At 47.1% G+C, this 23617-nt stretch overlaps 1 protein-coding gene and 2 non-coding genes across 4 annotated transcripts in view; 1 reads left to right on the plus strand and 2 right to left on the minus strand.

The window, feature by feature from the left end:
• The window catches only part of LOC140408708 (AF4/FMR2 family member 4-like), a 249897-nt gene that overhangs the window by 208153 nt on the left and 18127 nt on the right, over positions 1-23617 (plus strand). For both annotated transcript variants that reach the window (XM_072496296.1, XM_072496295.1), the window contains exons 12-15: positions 12450-12541; positions 15400-15643; positions 21101-21198; positions 21306-21369. In XM_072496296.1, coding sequence (XP_072352397.1) covers positions 12450-12541; positions 15400-15643; positions 21101-21198; positions 21306-21369 — 498 coding nt within the window. The remainder of the gene's footprint in view (positions 1-12449; positions 12542-15399; positions 15644-21100; positions 21199-21305; positions 21370-23617) is intronic.
• trnag-gcc (transfer RNA glycine (anticodon GCC)) lies at positions 6284-6354 on the minus strand. Its single transcript has one exon. It is a non-coding gene; the product is annotated as a tRNA-Gly (tRNA).
• On the minus strand, positions 18317-18387 carry trnag-gcc (transfer RNA glycine (anticodon GCC)). Its single transcript has one exon. It is a non-coding gene; the product is annotated as a tRNA-Gly (tRNA).

Consider the following 23617-nt stretch of genomic DNA (forward strand, 5'->3'; position numbering starts at 1 on the left):
AAGATATATCAGCTCATTTTCACAAACAAAACACGCGGTATCACTGCTTGCAGGTTCCTTAGCAGAAACTGAAGATAAGTCTGAGAATGTGTTATCAGAACTTTGTCGTGGCAATGATCTGTCCATCAATGTCTGATTTCTTCCACATAACAGTGCCATTCTCTGTCCAGGAGCTGCAGCTGTGCAGGCCCTTCCACACAGGCCAATCTCACCAGAACCAAATCCTGACATGCACAAATTCCACTGGTGCTCAAGGAGCAATTGAAGATCCTTGACTTCCAGCGAGTTTAACCTGTGGCCAGTTACATGCAGCCTTCACCACACCAACAAAAGCATCAACAATTTGCAAAAGCATTTCTTCAATGGTGTCATCAGGTGGCCCATTTGGATCAATGTCATACACCAGGTTCCCTCAGCATTTTCTTGCTTCAAACTGGATTGCCTTCTGGACTACTATGTCCCCCTCAGCCCGGTGTCCCAGGACCCAGGTATCTTAGAAATAATTGTCCTTACGGATTACCGAAAAGGAAGGGAACTGCAACAGCAGCCTCCAGACATTTGCAGCCACCAGCAGGAGCAAGCAGCAAACACGACATGCAGCTGTAAAGTGCTCTCACAACTACCATGGCCAATTCCTTATTAGCAATAGCCTTCAGCTGTGCAGCCAGAGGCTACTCACAGCCAAAGGGAATTAAAGTGACTTACAGCATATAAACCATGAACAGGGCTCTGACTTGACGGGCAGCAGCTTTAGTTGCCCTAGTTATGGGTATGCAAAATATTGGAGGGTAGCTTGTAGGCCCCACAGCGCTGAGCCTCCCACTCCCACCCCCGGAGCACTGGTCCACAGCTGCAGTGCCCCTGGGCTGCATGTCGGGAATTGAAAATAGCTGTTCAACTCCCCTCAGCAGCCATTGCGCTAGCTTCATGTTTTTAAATAGGAGAGCTAAACTGCGTCTGCGCAACCTTTCGCTGGGGAGCCAGTCAGTTCCCGGGAGGCCATTAGATTAGGCTTCCAACTCATTAATTTTTTTAAAATAAATTTAGAATACCCAATTTATTTTTTCCAATTAAGGGGCAAATTTGCGGAGTCAATTCACCTACCCTGCACATCTTTGGGTTGTGGGGGCGAAACCCACGCAAACACAGGGAGAATGTGCAAACTCCACACAGACAGTGACCCAGAGCCCAGATCGAACCTGGGACCTTGGCCTTGTGAGGCAGCATTCCATCTCATTAATGACTGTTCCTCCCACAGTCCAAAGATTAGGTGGCTTGCCATGCTAAATTGACTCTTGGTGTCAAAAGTTGTGCAAGTTAGGTGGATTAGCCATGTTACATTTCCCCTCGGTGTCCAGGGATGTACAGGGTAGTGTTGCTGATTTTCTCCTTGGTTCAATTGCTCTGTTTTATTACCTTTGCTCTCGAGTCGCCAGGTATCTTTATGATACCGCCACGAGGTTCAAGTCCGAGTAATGATCAATGACCCAATACACTGATTAGTAAGATTTAAATCAAAGCACATTTATTATACACAGTAATCGCTACTCATGCACAAATTCTACGTCTAAGCTACTTCTACAACTAACAGGCCTATACTTAACTTTGGACTGGCCCACCAGGTCAGGGGAACAAATGGCCTTTCGTTCGGGTTCTGAGCCTGCGGGATTCCAAGTTGGTACGGATTGGTAGCTAGGAGCGCCTACCTCGTAGCGAGCGTTGAATTAAGACTTACGATTGTCGGTCTTCACTGCACCGGTCACGGTCAATGTTGGTTCGTGTTGCTGGGTGACCCGGGCAGGAAGAAGAGCTGAAGAGGAGCTGCTGAAGAGTGAAGAGAGCAGAGAAGAGGAGCAATTTGAACTTGGGGCTCAACTCTTATAGTCCCCAGGGGCTTCCAGCCTTTTGGGGCGGACCCTGTACCTGATCCCAAGTGATTGGACTTTGTCCCAATCGCTTGGTTCGATTTTCTCCAATACTGGAGTGGTTCCCTGATCGATGGGCGGTCTTGAGGTGCTCGTTCACCTCCTTTGTGTTGGCTCCTGCTGGCGCCGAGGAGTCTGGCTTTGCTTTGTGTGTGTCAAAATGTTACTTATTGTTCCCGGGGATTGCTCATCAGTATGTAGATGGCTGTTACTTTGTTATGCTGATGGTCACTGGTATCTATGTTGTCTGGTTTTTGCAGAGGTAAATACACAGCAAATCTGCAGCTGCTGTTTTTTGTCTTAGAACATAGAACATAGAAAAATACAGCTCAGAACAGGCCCTTCGGCCCACGATGTTGTGCCGAACCTTTGTCCTAGATTAATCATAGATTATCATAGAATTTACAGTGCAGAAGGAGGCCATTCGGCCCATTGAGTCTGCACCGGCTCTTGGAAAGAGCACCCTACCCAAGGTTAACACCTCCACCCGACACTAAGGGCAATTTTTGACACTATGGGCAATTTATCATGGCCAATCCACCTAACCTGCACATCTTTGGACTGTGGGAGGAAACCGGAGCACCTGGAGCACACACAGGGAGGATGTGCAGACTCGGCACAGACAGTGACCCAAGCCGGAATCGAACCTGGGACCCTGGAGCTGTGAAGCATTTGTGCTATCCACAATGCTACCGTGCTGCCCTTAAGAATAAATTAATCTACACTATATCATTCTACCGTAATCCATGTACCTATCCAATAGCTGCTTGAAGGTCCCTAATGTTTCCGACTCAACTACTTCCACAGGCAGTGCATTCCATGCCCCCACTACTCTCTGGGTAAAGAACCTACCTCTGACATCCCCCAACATTCACCTTAAATTTATGTCCCTTGTAATGGTTTGTTCCACCCGGGGAAAAAGTCTTGTTGGCTGACTTTCCCATCAGCCTTTGCCGTTCGCCATTTCAAATCGGGAGTTGGCCACTTTAGATGGCTACAGTAGGGTATGGGGAAAGGGTGAGGGGGTGGGCCTAGGTGGGGTGGTCTTGCAGGGATCAGTGCAGACTTGATGGGCCGAATAGTCACCTCCTGCACAGGAGTCCTGCAATTCTCAGAGGGTTGTAAAGCTGGAAGAATTTGAGTACCAGAATGGAATTTTGAAATCTTTGGTGGGCTGGTAGCCAGTAAAGGCCAGCAACACAGGGGAAATGGCTGAGTGAGACATGTTGCGAGTTAGAATATTGGCAGCAGAGTTTTGGACGAGTTCAGATTCAAGGGCCACTCGCCAGGAGAGCCCTGCAGTAGTCTAGTCTGGAGGTAACCAAGGCATTGGTTGGAGGTTTTAACAACAAATGGACGAAAACTGGCAATATTACGAAGGTGCGAATGAGAGCTCTTGATGAAAGGGCTCGGGGTTGGAAACCTTGCTCAGAGTTGAATAGGATGCCACGGTTGTACAGTTTGGTTTAGCCTGAGACAGTGGCTAGAGAGGGAGATGGAATTAATGGCTAGGACATAGAATTTATGGCAGGCACTGGTTGTGGCCTGTCCAATGCTTAATTGGAAGGAAATTCTGACTCCACCCCAGACAGATGAAGTAGTTAACCATGTCATTTCGATGTTGGCAATTCTAAGGAGGGCAATAAAATATAAACACCAATGATGATTCTAATTACTGGAGAATATGATACAGCAAATTATAGCTGTATTATTTCACAATTGATTTGAATCAAAACAAAAATCTAAGCTTCTTTAAAAAAAACTAATTGAGATGGTAGAATTTGGGCTTTAAAATCCAATTTCTGCCTGATTAATTCCTTTTTTAAAAAAATATATTTTATTAAAGTTTTTCAATCACAATTTTTCCCCCTTACAAATCAAAAAAAAGGTTTTTAAAATACAAGTAACATGATAACTGCAATCTAACATTGAGTAACTAACTAACATGGTAAACTAACCAAATAACATAAAATGAAACTCCCGTTCCCCCCCCCCCCCCCCCCCGGGTTGCTGCTGCTAGTCATCTATCTTCCCTCTAACGTTCCGCTAGGTAGTCGAGGAACGGTTGCCACCGCCTGGTGAACCCTTGAACCGATCCCCTCAGCGCAAACTTAATCTGCTCCAGTTTTATGAACCCCGCCATATCATTTATCCAGGCCTCCAGTCCGGGGGGTTTCGCTTCCTTCCACATGAGTAAAATCCTACGCCGGGCTACTAGGGACGCAAAGGCCACGACATCGGCCTCTTTCGCCTCCTGCACTCCCGGCTCATCCGCAACTCCAAATAAAGCTAACCCCCAGCCTGGTTTGACCCGGACCTTCACCACCTTCGACATAGAACATAGAACAATACAGCGCAGTACAGGCCCTTCGGCCCACGATGTTGCACCGAAACAAAAACCATCTAACCTACACTATGCCATTATCATCCATATGTTTATCCAATAAACTTTTAAATGCCCTCAATGTTGGCGAGTTCACTACTGTAGCAGGTAGGGCATTCCACGGCCTCACTACTCTTTGCGTAAAGAACCTACCTCTGACCTCTGTCCTATATCTATTACCCCTCAGTTTAAAGCTATGTCCCCTCGTGCCAGTCATTTCCATCCGCGGGAGAAGGCTCTCACTGTCCACCCTATCCAACCCCCTGATCATTTTGTATGCCTCTATTAAGTCTCCTCTTAACCTTCTTCTCTCCAACGAAAACAACCTCAAGTCCATCAACCTTTCCTCATAAGATTTTCCTTCCATACCAGGCAACATCCTGGTAAATCTCCTCTGCACCCGCTCCAAAGCCTCCACGTCCTTCCTATAATGCGGTGACCAGAACTGTACGCAATACTCCAAATGCGGCCATACCAGAGTTCTGTACAGCTGCAACATGACCTCCTGACTCCGGAACTCAATCCCTCTACCAATAAAGGCCAACACTCCATAGGCCTTCTTCACAACCCTATCAACCTGGGTGGCAACTTTCAGGGATCTATGTACATGGACACCTAGATCCCTCTGCTTATCCACACTTTCAAGAACTTTACCATTAGCCAAATATTCCGCATTCCTGTTGTTCCTTCCAAAGTGAATCACCTCACACTTCTCTACATTAAACTCCATTTGCCACCTCTCAGCCCAGCTCTGCAGCTTATCTATATCCCTCTGTAACCTGCTACATCCTTCCACAGTATCGACAACACCACCGACTTTAGTATCGTCTGCAAATTTACTCACCCACCCTTCTGCGCCTTCCTCTAGGTCATTGATAAAAATGACAAACAGCAACGGCCCCAGAACAGATCCTTGTGGTACTCCACTTGTGACTGAACTCCATTCTGAACATTTCCCATCAACCACCACCCTCTGTCTTCTTTCAGCTAGCCAATTTCTGATCCACATCTCTAAATCACCCTCAATCCCCAGCCTCCGTATTTTCTGCAATAGCCTACCGTGGGGAACCTTATCAAACGCTTTGCTGAAATCCATATACACCACATCAACTGCTCGACCCTCGTCTACTTGTTCAATCAACTTCTCAAAGAACTCGATGAGGTTTGTGAGGCATGACCTACCCTTCACAAAACCATGCTGACTATCCCTGATCATATTATTCCTATCTAGATGATTATAAATCTTGTCTCTTATAATCCCCTCCAAGACTTTACCCACTACAGACGTGAGGCTCACCAGTCTATAGTTGCCGGGGTTGTCTCTGCTCCCCTTTTTGAACAAAGGGACCACATTTGCTATCCTCCAGTCCTCTGGCACTATTCCTGTAGCCAATGATGACATAAAAATCAAAGCCAAAGGTCCAGCAATCTCTTCCCTGGCCTCCCAGAGAATCCTAGGATAAATCCCATCAGTTCCCGGGGACTTACCTATTTTAAGCCTGTCCAGAATTGCCAACACCTCTTCCCTACGTACCTCAATGCCATCTATTCTATTAGCCTGGGGCTCAGCATTCTCCTCCACAACATTATCTTTTTCCTGAGGGAATACTGACGAAAAATATTCATTTAGTATCTCGCCTATCTCTTCAGACTCCACACACAACTTCCCATCCCTGTCCTTGACTGGTCCTACTCTTTCCCTAGTCATTCGCTTATTCCTGACATACCTATAGAAAGCTTTTGGGTTTTCCTTGATCCTTCCTGCCAAATACTTCTCATGTCCCCTCCTTGCTCGTCTTAGCTCTCTCTTTAGATCCTTCCTCGCTACCTTGTAACTATCCCATCGCCCCAACTGAAACTTCACACCTCATCTTCACATAGGCCTCCTTCTTCCTCTTAACAAGAGATTCCACTTCTTTGGTAAACCACGGTTCCCTCAAAAATTGTTGAGCAGATGAATGCAGAAGAGCTGTAATGCATTGGCCGGGAATCGAACCTGGGCCTCCCGCGTGGCAGGCAAGAATTCTACCACTGAACCACCAATGCAAACCACTCCCAATGAGATCACTCCCGTCACTCCCCTCCAATACCCGTCCAGTGCCGGGCATAACCAAAACATATGTGTGTGGTTTGCCGGGCTTCCGCCGCACCTCCCACACTTGTCCTCCACTCCGAAGAACCTGCTCAACCTTGCTCCCGTTATGTGTGCTCTATGCAGCACCTTAAATTGGATCAGGCTAAGCCTGGCACACGAGGAAGAGGAATTTACCCTGCTTAGGGCATCAGCCCACAAACCCTCCTCAATCTCCTCCCCGAGCTCCTCTTCCCATTTTCCTTTCAGTTCGCCCACCAGCTCCTCCCCCTCTTCTCTCATCTCCCGGTATATCTCTGACACTTTGCCCTCCCCAACCCACACCCCCAAAAGCACTCTATCCTGGATCCCCTGTGTCGGGAGCAGCGGAAATTCCCTCACCTGTTGTCTTGTGAATGCCCTCACCTGCATATACCTAAAGAAATTTCCCCGGGGCAGCTTATACTTTTCCTCCAACGCTCCCAAGCTCGCAAACGTCCCGTCTATAAATAGGTCTCCCACTCTCCTGATTCCCAACTGGTGCCAGCTCTGGAATCCTCCATCCAGCCTCCCTGGGGCAAACCTATTGTTGTTCCTAATTGGGGACCCCACCAAGGCTCCCAACACACCTCTCTGTCGCCTCCATTGCCCCCAGATACTTAATGTTGCCGCCGCCACTGGGTTCGTGGTAAATTTTTTTGGTGAGAGCGGTAGTGGTGCCGTCACCAGCGCTTCTAGACTCGTCCCTTTACAGGACTTCATCTCTAGTCTTTTCCACGCCGCTCCCTCTCCCTCTGTCATCCATTTACGAATCATCGCCACATTGGCGGCCCAGTAGTAGTCGCCCAAATTCGGCAGCGCCAGTCCCCCTCTGTCTCTACTACGTTGTAAGAACCCCCTCCTTACCCTCGGGACCTTCCCTGCCCACAGGAAGCTCGTGATGCTCCTGTCTATTTTTTTAAAAAACGGCCTTAGTGATCAGTATAGGGAGACACTGGAACACAAATAGGAACCTCGGGAGGACCATCATCTTAATTGCCTGCACTCTGCCCGCCAGTGACAGCGGCTGCATGTCCCACCTTTTGAAATCCTCTTCCATTTGTTCCACCAGTCGTGTCAGATTAAGTCTGTGTAAGGTTCCCCAGCTCCTGGCTATCTGAATCCCCAGGTATCGAAAGTTTCTTTCCACTCTCCTTAGCGGTAGGCCATCTATCCCTCTACTCTGGTCCCCAGGGTGTATCACAAAAAATTCACTTTCCCATGTTCGCCTATATCCCGAGAAATCTCCGAACTCCCTCAATATCTGCATGACCTCTGTCATCCCCCCCACTGGGTCCGCCACATACAGCAGTAGGTCATCCGTGTAGAGTGACACTCGGTGTTCCTCTCCCCCTCTAATCACCCCTCTCCATTTTCTGGAGTCTCTCAGCGCTATGGCCAGTGGTTCAATTGCCAACGCGAACAGTAATGGGGACAGCGGGCATCCCTGTCTTGTTCCCCTGTATAGTCGAAAATACTCCGACCTTTGCCGACCCGTGACCACACTTGCCGTTGGGGCCCCATAGAGGAGTTTGACCCAGCTAACAAACCCGTCCCCGAACCCGAACCTCCTCAGCACCTCCCATAGATACTCCCACTCCACCCTATCAAATGCCTTCTCTGCATCCATTGCCGCCACTATCTCTGCCTCCCCCTCTACTGGGGGCATCATTATCACCCCTAATAGCCGTCGCACGTTGACATTTAGTTGTCTCCCCTTTACGAATCCTGTCTGGTCTTCGTGCACCACCCCCAGGACACAATCCTCTATCCTCGTTGCCAGCACCTTTGCTAGCAACTTGGCGTCCACATTTAGCAGTGAGATAGGCCTATAGGACCCGCACTGCAGCGGATCTTTATCCCGCTTCAAAATTAGCGATATCGTTGCCTCCGACATTGTCGGGGGTAGGGTCCCCCCTTCTCTGGCCTCGTTAAAAGTCCTTACCAACAGCGGGGCCAGCAAGTCCACATATTTTCTATAAAATTCCACCGGGAACCCATCTGGTCCCGGGGCCTTCCCTGCCTGCATGTTCCCCAGCCCCTTGGTAACCTCGTCCACCCCAATTGGTGCCCCCAGGCCTTCCACCTCCTGCTCCTCCACCCTCGGGAACCTTAATTGGTCCGAAAACTGCCGCATCGCCTCTTTTCCCTCCGGGGGTCGGGACCTATAAAGTCTTTCGTAAAAGGTCTTAAACACCTCGTTTATCTTCCCTGCTCTCCGCACCGTAGCTCCCTTTTCATCTCTAATTCCCCCTATCTCCCTCATCGCTGTCCTCTTTCGCAGCTGATGGGCCAACAGGCGACTCGCCTTTTCCCCATATTCATATCTCATCCCCTGTGCCTTCCTCCACTGCGCCTCCGCCCTCCTAGTGGTCAGAAGGTCGAACTCCGTCTGGAGTCGTCATCTCTCCCTGTATAGTCCTTCCTCCGAGGCCTCCGCGTATTCTTTATCTACCGTTAAAATCTCCCCCAGTAATCTTTACTTTTCCTTGGCCTCTATTTTCCCTTTGTGGGCCCTGATGGAGATCAGCTCTCCTCTGACCACCGCCTTTAGTGCTTCCCATACTACTCCCACTTGGACCTCCCCGTCGTCATTGGCCTCCAGGTATCTCTCGATACATCCCCGCACCCTTCCACAGACTCCCTCATCCGCCAGCAATGCCACATCTAATCGCCAGAGTGCACGCTGCTCCCTCTCCTCTCCTAGTTCCAGGTCCACCCAATCTGGGGCATGATCTGAGACAGCTATGGCTGAATACTCAGTTTCTTCCACCCTCGAGATCAGCGACCTTCCCAAAACAAAGAAATCTATCCGGGAATACACCTTGTGAACATGGAAGAAGAAGGAGAACTCTTTGGCCTTCGGCCTAACAAATCGCCATGGATCCACTCCCCCCATTTGGTCCATAAACCCCTTAAGCACCTTGGCCGCTGCCGGCCTTCTTCCGGTCCTAAATCTAGATCTATCTAACCCTGGGTTGAGCACGGTGTTGAAGTCTCCCCCCATTATCAGGTTTCCTACCTCCAGGTCCGGGATACGTCCCAGCATCCGCTTCATGAATCCCGCATCATCCCAATTCGGGGCATATACGTTAACCAACACGACCTCCGTTCCCTCCAGTCTGCCACTCACCATCACATATCTGCCTCCGCTATCTGCTACAATGCTCCTAGCTTCGAATGATACTCGTTTCCCCACCAGTATGGCCACCCCTCTGTTCTTTGCATCCAGCACTGAGTGGAACACCTGTCCCACCCATCTTTTCCTTAACCTAACTTGGTCCGCCACCTTCAGGTGTGTCTCCTGAAGCATAGCCACGTCTGCCCTCTGTCCTTTCAAGTGCGCGAACACTCGGGCCCTTTTAATCGGCCCATTTAGGCCTCTCACGTTCCACGTGATCAGCCGCACTGGGGGGCTACCTGCCCCCTTCCCGTGTCGACTAGCCATCACCCTCTCTAGGCCAGTCCCACGTCCCGGTTCCGCGCTCCCACCCGTTCCCCAGGTGGCGCATTCCAGCCCCGACCACCCTTCCTTTAACCAGTTCCTCTTTGATTTCTGCAGCAGCAACCCAGTTAGCTCTTTCCCCTCCCCCCCCCCCCCCCCCCCCCCCCCCAGCTAGATCCCCATCTAGCATGATTGCTCCCCCCATATTACTTCCGAAAGTCAGCTGACTTCAACTGACCCCGGCTTCTCCCGCTCACTCCTTGACACCCCACCCCCCCCCCCCCCCCCCCCCCCCCCCCCCGTGTGGGGAACTCCCATCTACATTGCGCCTATCTTCCCGCCATCACCTTTCTGGCGCGGGAACAAGGACAGTAGGCCCCATATTCTCTATAGTTGTCCCGCCCCTTGTGGCGCAGCTCCCTCTACCGCCCCGCTCCCATTCCCCATCCCCCGCCTGTGTCTCTTCTTTCCCCCCCACCGGCGCCCACATTTCTTAGTGTCCCCCCCTTCCCAATTTACATCCCTATATTCATCAGCATTGTCATTTCCCCTCTAACATCAGTCCCTCAGTTCTGATCCAGTTTCTCGTTTTTAATAAAGGTCCATGCTTCTTCCGCCATTTCAAAGTAGTGATGTCTCTCCTGGTACGTGACCCACAGTCGCGCTGGCTGCAGCATCCCGAACTTCACCACCTTCTTGTGTAGCACCTCCTTGGCTCGATTAAATCTCGCCACCTCCGCACTCCAATCCTGGTACACCCGTACCACCGCATTCTCCCATCTACTACTTCGTACCTTTTTGGCCCATCTCAGAACCACTTCTCTGTCATTGAAGCGATGAAATCGCACGATCGTCGCCCTAGGTGGTTCTCCCGCCTTTGGTCTCCTCGCAGGAAAGCGATGAGCCCCTTCCACTTCCAAGGGGCCCGAGGGGGCCTCAGCTCCCATTAGCGAGCTTAGCATCGTGCTCACGTAAGCCCCACAGTCCGCTCCTTCCACTCCCTCGGGGAGACCCAGGATCCGCAGGTTCTTTCTCCATGCTCTATTTTCTAGGGCTTCAATCCTTTCAATGCACTTTTTGTGGAGCGCCTCGTGCGTCTGCGTTTTGACTGCCAAGCCCAGGATCTCGTCTTCGTTGTCCGTCACCTTCTGCTCCACCACGCGGAGCTCCGTCTCCTGGGTCTTTTGTGCCTCCTTAAGCCCCTCAATTGCCTGTAGCATCGGGGTCAGCACCTCCTTCTTAAGCAGCTCCACACACCATGTTAAAAATTCGTCTTGGTCTGGCCCCCATGTCGCTTGGACTTTCTCCGCCGCCATCTTGCTCCTTTTTTCCTCCTGTCCCTATCCTCGAGGATTCTTTGCGATCTGGCCGCCGCCGCCAATATTTTTCTCTTTCGTTGGGGGGGACTCCCTGTTGTCTCACCCCACACCGGGTTTCGTCCTGAAAAAATTCCCCGCTGGGGCTCTTAAAAGAGCCCGAAGGTCCGTTTGAGCTGGAGCCGCCGAAACGTGCGGTTTAGCTGGACATCGCCACAACCGGAAGTCGCCTGATTAATTCCTGATGATATTGAGCTATAAAGTGAAGTGTCGAAATGAAAGCAGTGGTCCTTTCCATAACACCCCCTCTCTCAAAAGAAATATTGGGCAAAAATGTATTATCCTCTGCAAGTGGATAAACATGCAGAGGATAAACATTTCAGTCAAGAAGGCTCCCGCTGCCATCTTGTGGGCAGCACGTTGGCACAGTGGTTAGCACTGCTGCCTCACAGCGCCAGGGACCCGGGTTCAATTCCGACCTCGGGTAACTGTCTATGTGGAATTTGCACGTTCTCCCTGTGTCAGCGTGGATTTCGTCCAGGTGCTCTGGTTTCATCCCACAGTCCAAAGATGTGCAGGTTAGGTGGATTGGCTCTGCTAAATTGGCCCTAGTGGGGTTCGGGTGATAATGTGGAGTTTGGGCCGAGGTCGGGTGTTTTTTCAGACCGTCTGTGCAGACTCAATGGGCCCAATGGCCTCTTTCTGCACTGTAGGGATTCTATGACCTTGCTCGTTCCTGCCCTGGCCATGATTTGGTATGAGGACGACAAGGCCTCATTGGCTCCTCTGCCCTCCCATTAGTTGAGGTCGTTAAGTGGCCAATGAATGGCCATTCTGTTGTTGCAGTTGTTTCAGTCCAGTTTTGGTCTAGAACTCTGGATTTGTCTGGAGATATTTATGGTACTTATGGTATTTATTGGCATGTGGAGTGTGGGAAGGGAAAGAGGAGAAGCATGATGGTGTAATGTTCCATTCTCGGAGAGACATTCCGCCTTGATCATGTGGTCCAAAATCACGCACTGTAATGGAGAGATGGTCAAATTCGCCCAAGCTCTCGGGTTCCAAGCTTGCAATTTGCTGGAACGTTGTCACGTGCTGAACCATTCAAACTATTAGGCTGCTCGAGTGTTAAGTTGGAGATCTTTCAGGTTTTACACTTGTATAACTATTGAGAGGAAAAAAACATTCTATAATGCTTTTGTAATTTTGAAAATTGACATGAGAGCAACAGGAAATTAATGTGTTTGTTTAAAAAAATTCTCTGTTTCAGGTTGACATGGAAGCAAGTGAAAGCAAAAAGCAAAGGCTGGATAAAGAAAACAAGTTGTCCTCTTCAAGCCATAAGGAATCCAGTCATAAGCGGTGTGTATCCAATATCTCATTTTCTAAAATTAACTAGAGGGAGAGTTTCCATGCAACACATTTGAGTTCTCATCGGACACCTGTTGTACTCTATATTGCTGACTCACAAGCCAAAGCTGAAAGTGCCTCTTCCTACATGTGTGCTTTGAATATATTTAGCACACAAACTTGATGAACTGCAAGCCATTTCTGTGTAGAATGAAGAAAGAAATCGTCAGTGTTTGAGACATGAACAAACTTTGCATTTTTAAAATCAGGTATCATTCAATAGAATTCGAATAGTGGATAACGCTCATCTCAAGCCTTGCACTAAAAGGGTTGGTGTCCGGGAACCAGGCTACATATTAAAGCGCATGTTTAGTGGAATTTTTAACAGTAGGATCTTGCTGCACAAGTATATTTTAACATCTCTCATGAAGGCAGTTACTAACTTGTATCAAATTGAACATAAACAAAATTATTGTCAGTTTAAGTATCTTTCACAGCCTTACGGTCAATATATTTTCTAAATTTAAATTTGGTGAATCAGTAAAACATCAAAATTCTCTTTTGCATTATGTATGAGGGGGAGATTCTAATGGAAGGTCTCTCTCTGTTTTTCTCTTTTTCCTTCCATTTCAAATTTGAGTGTGGATGTTCTATACTGTAACTGTAATGCTGATAGAGGGTGCTTTCTCCTCTGAATCTGTTATCAAAACATACTGTAATTTATTCATATTTGCCAGTAATTTGAGCCAAGAGGCTAGCTCTGCTTTGTTAATCTGTTAATCCTTCCGATGTCCCCTATGTCCCCCCTGCTGTTTGCACTAGCGATTGAGTTGTTGGCCATCGCATTAAGAAGTTTGGGGGTATGGAAAGGAATAGTGCGAGGGGGGATAGAGCATATGGTGTCCTTATATGCCAATGACTTACTGTTATACGTGTCGGAACCGAGTCTGTCGATAGGGGGAATATTGGAGCTGCTTTGAGTGTTTGGGTCTTTCTCTGGGTACAAGCTGAATCTAGACAAGAATGAGTATTTTGTGGTGTCTCGACCGGGTGGGGGGGCTGCCATTCCGTAGGGCAGGGACTCGCTTTAGGTACCTGGGGGTGCAGGTTGCCCGGGAGTAGGGGGTGGGGGGGGGGGGGGCTCCGCAGGTCCAACATTTCTAGATTGGTGGGGAGAGTGAAAGCTGATCTGGCAAGGTGGGATGGTCTCCCTCTGTCATTGGCGGGTCAGGCACAGGCGGTTAAAATGAACCTGTTGCCACGATTTCTGTTCATTTTTCAATGCCTGCTGATTTTCCTGCCAAAGGCTTTTTTCAGAGAGATTGAGGGAAGGGTTACGTCGTTCATATGGGGAAGGAAGGTGGCCAGAGTTAGAAAGGTGCTACTACAGAGGGGAAGGCAGGCAGGGGGTTTGCGTCTTCCGAACCTGATGTATTACTACTGGGCGGCAAATGTGGAGAAGGTGCGGAGCTGGGTCAGAGGGGTTGATTCCCAGTGGGTCAGAATGGAGGAGAGTTTGTGCAGGGGGTCGGGATTGAAAGCACTAGCAACAGCGCCGCTCCCGATAGCCCCGGGGAAGTACTCAGGGAGTCCGGTAATAATAGCTTCACTGAGAATTTGGAGGCAGTTTCGCCAACATTTCGGGTTGGGGCAGGGTCAAGGGAAATGCCGATTCGGGAGAACCACAGATTTGAGCCAGGGATGGAAATTTTCGGAAATGTGAGGAAAAGGGGATTAAGACACTGAAAGATTTGTTTCTTGGGGGCTGAAGGAGCTGGAAGCGAAGTATGGGCTGGAGCAGGGGGAAATGTTTAGATACATGCAGGTTCGAGATTTTGCCAGAAGGGAGATAGAGAACTTCCCGGAGGAGCCGGCCTCCACATTACTGGAGGAGGTGCTGACGACGGGGGGACTGGAGAAGGGGGTAGTGTCAGCGGTTTACGGAGCTATTTTGGAAGAGGAGAGGGCACCACTGGAAGGGATCAAAGCAAAGTGGGAGGAAGAGTTGGGAGAGAATATGGAGGAGGGGTTCTGGTTTGAGGTGCTCCGGAGAGTGAATGCCTCCACCTCGTGTGCGAGGTTGGGGCTGATGCAGCTGAAGGTGGGATACAGAGCACACCTCACGAGGGCAAGGATGAGCCGATTCTTTGAACGAATAGAAGATATGTATGTGAATGTTGCCGGCGGGAAGGGGGGGGGGGGGGGTGGCGCTAATCACGTTGATATGTTTTGGTCCTGTCCAAAGCTGGAGGATTACTGCAAGGAGGTTTTTAGGGTAATTTCTAAAGTGGTGCACATGAAACTGGACCCGGGCCCCCGGGAGGCCACATTCGGGGTGTCGGACCAGCCAGGGTTGGAAACTGGTGCGGAGGCAGATACCATAGCCTTCGCCTCGTTGATCGCCCGAAGGCAGATCCTGATGGGTTGGAGAGAAACCTCTCCACCCTGTGCCCTGGCGTGGCAGGGGATCTGTTGGAATTCTTGACTCTTGAGAAGGTTAAGTTTGAACTGAGGGGAAGGATAGAAGGGTTCTACAATTCATGGGCATTATTCATTATGCACTTTGAAGAACTGGATAACATCGAACATTAGTTGGGGTGGGTGGGAGGGTTGGGGGGGAGGGGGGGCGATGGGTGTTAATGGTGATTATGGGTGATTCCTGATTCCTTTTTGTCATTTGTTTCTGAGAACATGTGGCCGAATGTTTTGGGTTTGGTGGGAGGATGGGATCGTTGTTATTGATATGGGGATTGACATATTTGTTACTGATTATTGTTTATTGTTGGTGGGTGTAAATTTGGGAGAAAATGTGAAAAAGGAGGAAAATAAAGAAATATATATTTTTAAATCTGTTAATCCTTCCTCTTTAGAGTTTCCAAGTCTTCCTCTGAGAAGGAAAACCCATTTCTACTGCCACTTCCATCTCCTGTGCAGAAACCAGCAAAGGTAGCCCATAAACGGCACAACAGTGGAAGTAGTACTTCCAGCCAAGTATCCAACACGAGTGCTAATGATACCAAGGATTCTAGCAGCAAGAAAAATGTTTCATCCTGCTCATTATCTTCCAAGCACAAAAAAACAACGGATAGACAGTCGGGGCACTCAAAAAACAAGGTAAAAATGCCACCTCTGCTTTATTTGTTAATTCAAGGATAAGGATATTGTTCAAATGCTGTCTTTTATTGAACATTAGCTGACAGATATTGAATTATTTCTGAAACTTGTTTAACTGGCTCGTACAATTTAAGCTGTTGAGAAGGAAGGCATCCTTTTATAGTACACAGCCCCATGTTGCCTGCTCACCAATGCTCAGTTCAGATTTGGCCTGATTAACTCCCCTCCAGAGCTCATCCTAACATTGATCCAGGCACAGACACAAGTTGATAGCCAGAGAAAGGGTGGCAATAGCTGACCTCAACATAAAGGCAGTATTTAATTAAACCTCAGCAAAACTGCCACCAGTGTGAAAACCCTCAGTGGCTGAAATTGCACCTGACAAGAGGTAGTTTTGATTTTCAGAGGCCAACCATCACAGCTCCTGGACATTGTTGCAGGAATTCATTGGGAAGCATTTTGGGCCTAACCGCCTTCAGCTGCTAATTCAGTCGATGCCCATTCTTCTGCCACAAGCTCAGGAGTGGCTCTGTTCCCTGATAGTTCCACAGTGTTCCATTCGTAATTCCTCCAATAAGAAAGAAGCATGTGTCAAACTATCCAGGAGGAATTGGAGAACATTCAGGCTTGGGTGAGCACTTTGGAACATATGACTTAGGAGCAGGAGTAGGCAATTCAGCCCTTCAAGCCTGCTCCACCATTCACTAAGATCATGGCTAATCTGGCTCTGATCTCGGCTCCACTTACCTGTCTGCCCTCGCCCCCCCCCTAACAAAAGTCTGTCGAACTCAGTCTTGAATAAATTTCCACTATCTTCTGAGGAAGAGAATTCCACACTCTAGTAACCCTCTGAGAGAAAATAATTCTCCTCCTCCATCCATGGCTGCGACACCTACATTTGGATTGGCAACGCGTGTGGCAGATGTACCCCCTGGACCGGATGGAGTGCTGTCCAAGTTTCCTTCGGTTTTCGCTGAGCATTAAAGGAGCTGTGGGCACGATCAATGTGGAGGAAAACGCTCAGCCCGATATTTTGGCGCCTACCCTGTGCCGTATGCACTTCGCGCCAAGGTAGATCATAAATTGGACCGTTTGGAGCAGCTGGGGATTATTTGCCCAGTCCACTATGCCGATTGGACCCCACCTGTCATCCCCGTGTTGAAGCTGCATGGGTCGGTGCGGCTCTGGGGACTATAAAATGACCGTAACCTGGTCCCTCGGATCAAGAATCTCTATGTCCAGCTCAGTGGAGGAAAACCGTTCACTAAGCTGGACATGAGCCACGCATGCTTGCAGCTGGTGTTCGAGCCAAGATCCCGGAAATATGTGACAATCAATTCCCATCGGAGATTGTATGAATATACATGGCTGCCATTCGGAGTCGTCTCAGATTGTGCGATATTCCAGAGGGCTACGGAGAGCATCTTGTGAGGGTTTCCCAGGGTGGCTGTCTACCTGGACGATATTCTCATCACTGAGACCTCACATCAGGTACACACGGAGAGCCTAACGAAGGTCCTCGAGCGGTTTGCTCAGGCTGGGGTCCGCCTCAGGATGGAGAAGTGTGTTTTCCACGCGCCTGAGGTCACATATCTCGGCTGTCGGGTGGACAGCAGAGGCCTCCAGTGGAGGAAAAGGTGCGGGCGTTTCGCCAGGCCCCCATCTCTTGTGACCAAATGAGGAGATTTCTGCAATCTCTCTGTATTTAAATAGTATACTGCTTTTCTACTTGCCAAAGTATACACATTCACATTTTGTCACCTTATACTCCTTCCCCTCTTTCACTGTGTACCTGATAATGTTTGCCCACGCGCTTAATCTGTCTATATCCCTTTGCAGACACTCTTAATTTCTCTTGACAATTTACTTTCCTATCTATCTTGGTGTCATTGGCAAATTTAGCTATTCTGCATTTGATCCTTTCATCCAAGTCATTGATATAAATTGTAAAGACCCAGCACTGATCACCATTGCACTCTACTAGTTACAATTTGGCAATCCAAAGTAGACCCATTTATCCTTGTTCTCTGCTTCCTGTTAACTAACCAATCCTGTATCCATTCTAATATGTTATTCCTACACCATGTGCTATTTGTGCAGTAAGCTTTGATGTAAATGCCTTTTCGAAATCCAAGTACATCACAACTGGCTTCCTTTTCTCCTCCCTGGATGTTATTTCATCAAAAAGCTCTAATAGATTTGTTAAACAAGATTTCCCTTTCACAAAGCGATGTTGGCTCTGGTTGATCACATCATGATTTTCTAAGCACCCTGCTATAACCTCCTTAATAATGGATTCTGGTACTTTCCCTATGACCGATGTTAGGCGAACTGATTAGTTTCCTGCTTTCATCATAGATAGAATTTACAGTGCAGAAGGAGGCCATTCGGCCCATCGAGTCTGCACCGAGTCAACACCTCCATCCTATCCCCATAACCCAGTAACCCCACCCAACACTAAGGGCAATTTATCATGGTCAATCCACCTAACCTGCACATCTTTGGTCTGTGGGAGGAAACCGGAGCACCCGGAGGAAACCCACGCACACACGGGGAGGATGTGCAGACTCCGCACAGACAGTGACCCAAGCCGGAATCGAACCTGGGACCCTAGAGCTGTGAAGCAATTGTGCTATCCACAATGCTACCGTGCTGCCCACAAAAGAGGTGTGATGCATTGGCCGGGAATCGAACCCGGGCCTCCCGCGTGGCAGGCGAGAATTCTACCACTGAACCACCAATGCAAGCCACGAATTCTGCCTCCCTCTGTTTTTTTTTTAAAATAAAAGTGTTACCGTAGCTATTTTGCAATCCTTAGGACCCTTCCGGATTCAAAGAAATTTTGTGAAGATTATAACTAATGCACCTGCTGTCCGTTCCGCCACTACTTTTCGGATGGAGGCCATCTGGTCCTGGGAACTTGTCAGCCTTTAGGTCTAATAGTTTCCCCAGCAGCTTTTCTCTGTTGATGGTGATTGTTTAAAGCTCATCCCTCCCAGCAGCACGGTGGCACAATGGTTAGCACTGCTACCTCACGGTGCTGAGGATCCCAGCCCCGGGTTACTATCCGTGTGAAGTTGCACATTCTCCCCGTGTCTGTGTGGGTCTCACTCCCACAACCCAAAGATGTGCAGAGTAGGTGGATTGGCCATGGTAAATTGCCCCTCAATTGGAATTTTTGTTTTTTAAAGTTCATCCCTCCCTATCCCCTCTTGATGTTCAATTATCTTTGGGGCGTTTTCTCAGTCCTCTACTGTGAAAACAAACACAAAATACATGTTCAATGCCTCCACCATTTCTTTGTTTTCCTTATCACTTTATTTAATCATTTCCTTATCAAATACTTGTAGAAATTCTTACTATTTTTATATTATTCACTAGCTTTCCCTCGCACTCTCCTTTCTGCCTGTTTGAAGAACCAGCAATGAAAGACTACAAAGAAAATAAACTCTATCATTTCCTCTGATCCACCACTAATCTTTGCAGATTTGTACACTGTTTTTTCCAACTTAAAACTATCCTTTATGTTAACTTCCTTATTTAGCCACAGATGATGCATCCTTCTCAAAGAGCCTTTCTTTCTCGCTGGCATAAATCTTTGCTGAGCGTTATCAAATATCTCCTTAAAGGTTCACTGTCCGTGTGGAGTTTGCACATTCTCCCCGTGTTTGCATGGGTTTAACCACCACAACCCAAAGATGTGCATGCTAGGTAGATTGGCCACGCTAAATTTCCCCTTAATTGCAAAAAAAAAAAAGAATTGGGTACTCTAAATTTATTTTTTTAAGTTTGCCCCTGCATCTCTGTCCTTATTTTTAACCTTGTTTCACAGTTCACCAAAGCCAGCTGGGCCTTCATACCCTAATAGTACCTATATTTAGGCTTAAAAAACTAGCCATGGACCCACACTTCTCGCTTTCAATTCTATCATGTTATGATTGCTGTCACTTAAAGGTTCCTTTACCATGAGGTTATTGATTCTGTCTCATTGCACATTACCAGGTCTAGGATATCCTGCTCCCTGGATGGCTGTAGAACATACTGCTCTATGACATTGTCCCCAAAGCTTTCAACCAACTCATTTTTCAGGCTACCTGTGACAATCTGATTCTCCCAATCTATCTGCATGTAGACTTTTAATGTTTATAAAAAATAAAATAAAAATTTGGTGTACCCAATTCATTTTTTCCAATTAAAGGGCAATTTAGCGTGGCCAATTCACCTAGCCAGCACATCTTTGAGTTGTGGGGGCGAAACCCACACAAATACGGGGAGAATGTGCAAACTCCACACGGACACTGACCCAGAGACGAGATCGAACCTGGGACCTCGGCGCCGTGAGGCAACAGTGATAACCACTGCACCACCGTGCTGCCCCTACACATAAACTTAAGTCATCCCATCAGCATTTATTACTTTCTGCGTGCTCTGTACTACAGTGTAACTACTGTTAGGGGGCCCATAAACTATTCCCAAAAGTGACCTCTTACCATTGCTATTTCCTATCTCTACCCAAACTAATTCTACTTCCTGAACTTTCAAGCAAAGGTTGTCTCCCAGTACTGAACGAATATATATCCATTTATATCCATATAAATGCTGGGCATTGGATGGCTGCAGCTTTAAAAGCACTCCATCTACTCAAGACCAACAAGAACAGAGCAGAACGTAGTATTTAGTGGGCTGTCGCAGTGGTAGGAATGATCTGTAGGATGCGCTGCATTAATTTGCTGACCTGTTCTCTCTCATTATAGGTGCTGACGGGGTTTGCTGTGTCTTCCAGCATTTTTAGTTTTTGTTTCGGATTTGTAGTTTTTATTTATCCTGAATTATTGAGATGTGATTGAAGGATTCTTGGATAGAAGTCTGGACAATTTACATCGGATTTCCTTTTAATTGTGTATAAAATGAGCACCACTTTTATAAATGACTGAGGACGCTGATTGTTGAATTGTTGGTAATTAAACAATGCTACAGAAATAATTGGAAACTTATAGCAACATTTTAGAGGGAGGATCTTTGTTTCTTTTCTGCAGTTCCCCTTTCTCCAAAAAAACAGAAAAGCAGTGACCCTTGGTTAAGACATGGTTCCAGGGCTTTTGGGCTTCTGCAGCCTTGGCCAGCTGGATGCTGTTCGTATGGAACCTGGGGCAGACATTTTGCTGCTGTCCTTGCCCAGCCTACGTGTGTGCACTTTTCAGCCATGGTCAATAGGTAGCAACTGAATTGAAAAGGTGGCCTCCCCCCCCCTCTCAGAGATGCACTGCCACCACTGAAATCTACTAATTCAGCACATGCATGGGATGGATGATTGGATCTTCCTGTTCTTTGTGGGCCCGTGACTCATCAAATGGTATATTTGCCCATATAGGAAAACAGAAGCCTGATGCAATTCTTTCTGTACAATTGACTTTTAAAGGATTAAAATGAACGTCTGTAAAACTTTCTTATCCACAGGTGTCTTACCAGGGTACTGCCAGTAATACCACTCCAGAGCAATCCCTCCCTAATGGAAATTCCAAGCCCACAAGGCCTCTACTCAAGTTTGATGACAAGTAATCTATTTTGATTTTGTTTATTCTTTTCCATCGCATCAAAATACACTGAAATATAATCTAGACTGAGTACAATTTCGTACTAACCTCTAGCCCCTTTTTCTTAGGAATTATCCAGTAGAGCACCACTTGCAAGAAGCCAAGAAAGTAAAGCACAAGGCTGATGTCATGGTACGTCATAATTTGTGGAGAAACAAAGCATTTTGTATTACGCTTTGGTTGATTGTTTCTTGTTTGATTAGCTAGAAAATTTGACAATGATTTAGAAGGAAGCCGGAATACAAAGCAATGAAGAAAATGCATTCGGCCCATCAAGTTCACTCTTTACAGATGCCATGCAAACCTATATTACCATGGATATCAAAACAATGGAATGGTGCACAGTCGGTTCACCAGGATGTTACTGGCAATGAATTTGTTGCACATAGAGACTTACATTTGTTTTTTAAACTAGAGCTATAAAGTTACATCATAACCCACCAAGAACTTCAAGCTAACGAGAGGCTATGTTATGGTAATGGAGTATTATCACTGCTCTATTGAGATCTTTACGGAACTAATCAGAAGAAAGGTTGAAAATAAATTAACCAGGAGTTAAACTCCAAACTGCTTTTGAAGCAGAGTTCGTGATTCATTTTCGAAAGGCAATTAATTAGTAATTTAAAAAAGAACTACTTAAGAAGAATGAGGAATATTCATGAAAATGGGATTAAACTAGTTGCAAGAAAAAAGCAGCACAAGACTGGTGAGCAGGATTACCTGTTTCTGTGCCGTGATATTCTATGATTCTGTAGGCTCTGCTTCACTAGTGAAAGAAACAACAGCACCAACTATAATTGTATTTATATCGTACCTTCAGCCACCAAGATCCCAAGATGATTCACAAGAGGCATGAATGAAAAAGGGGATGGTGAACTTGCAAAGAGATGGTTGGGTTGGTTGGCCAAAAGCTTGGTCAACGGGTGGGTCTTATAGGAGCTGGTGAAGGTTTGAGATAGAGTGGGGAAGCCCTGGAAGGACTTAAACAGCACAATGAGAATTTTAAATTAAAATATGGGTAACAAAGCTTCGGATGACCTCAAATTTCTGGAGCGTGAATGATTGGCCAGGAGGTCCCCTGAGATACTGAGACATGGATGATGATTTCAGCAGTAGATGAGCTGAGGTGGGAATAGAAGTGTGTGATATTAGAGATAAAAATAGGCAGTCTTTGTGATGGAAAGAAATATGGAATTGGACGCTCTGCTTGAGGTTGGACAAGACAGTAAGTTTGTAAACAGTTGATCCAGGTTGTGAACCTGGCCAGGGAGAGGGAAGGAGTTGACAGTGAGGATAAGAGGCTTGTAGCGGTGGTCAAGGAATTCTGCTTTGGGCACAATTGTCTTTTCCCCCCGCCTGACATTACAAACAAGAAGCTCTTTGATATATTTAAGTGGCAATCTGGTGCAATTTTATTATCATATTATCATTAAAAAAGAAATATGCATTTTAATCAGGCTTGTGGTACACCTGTGAGAAACTTGATTTTTTTTAAAAACTGAAAATCAATTATAAAAACTATACTGGACCACTTGCTAGCTTCATTTCTTAGTAAATTGACTATTAAATCATTTAAGAGGTAAAAATTTGAATAAGCTTTCTTTTACGAGCCTCCTTGAGGGCCATAAAATGGGTGCAGTTAGTGGAAACTCAGCACGATGAATAATCTAATCTGGAACATGAACAGTTTGTGGGTGAGACTGTCTTATAGCATGATGTTTTAAACATGTGGTGCCTTAATCCTTTGTGCAATTAGATTAAATTCATGTCACTTGCACTGGAAAAACAAGCAAAATCTAGTGGAAACTCCAGATTGCAGTTTTTTAAGATATGTTTTAGTATTCAGTTGGAGGAATTTACAGCTGGTCCATATCTGGACATGAGATGAGCAGTTTTACAGCACAGAGGTAGTCAGGGACGTGAGAGCAACGGTAGCAAGAGAGGGCTAAATGGGGAAGCTGTTCCCGGCAGGGCAGCTTGTAGAAGTGGTAGAAGCAGTGATAGATCTTTTGGAACCCCACAGGTAAAATTTAGACATGGGAAGAGAAGACTCTGTTTAAAAACGCTCTGGCTATGTGCAGATAGATAAGTAAATCATGAACAATCCTATGAAGTTGGACACAGAAGTGAAATGCAGGAGAAAGCCACAGTGATCAATAAGGTCCAGTGGCGATAATGCACCAGTTATTGTCAGAGGAAAATTTCTGAAATGCTCCATGATATCTGCATTGTTCAATGGCAGTTACTTTTTTACCAATGCTATCTTTGTTCCCCATTCAACTTTATAGAATTCCTACAGAGCAGAAGGAGGCCATTCGGCCCATCGAGTTTGCACCAGCCCTTCGACAGAGGGCCGGTGCAGACTCAATTTTTTCACACC

The sequence above is a fragment of the Scyliorhinus torazame genome, chromosome 3 (genome assembly GCF_047496885.1).
Source record: "Scyliorhinus torazame isolate Kashiwa2021f chromosome 3, sScyTor2.1, whole genome shotgun sequence".
Taxonomy (NCBI): Eukaryota; Metazoa; Chordata; class Chondrichthyes; order Carcharhiniformes; family Scyliorhinidae; genus Scyliorhinus; species Scyliorhinus torazame.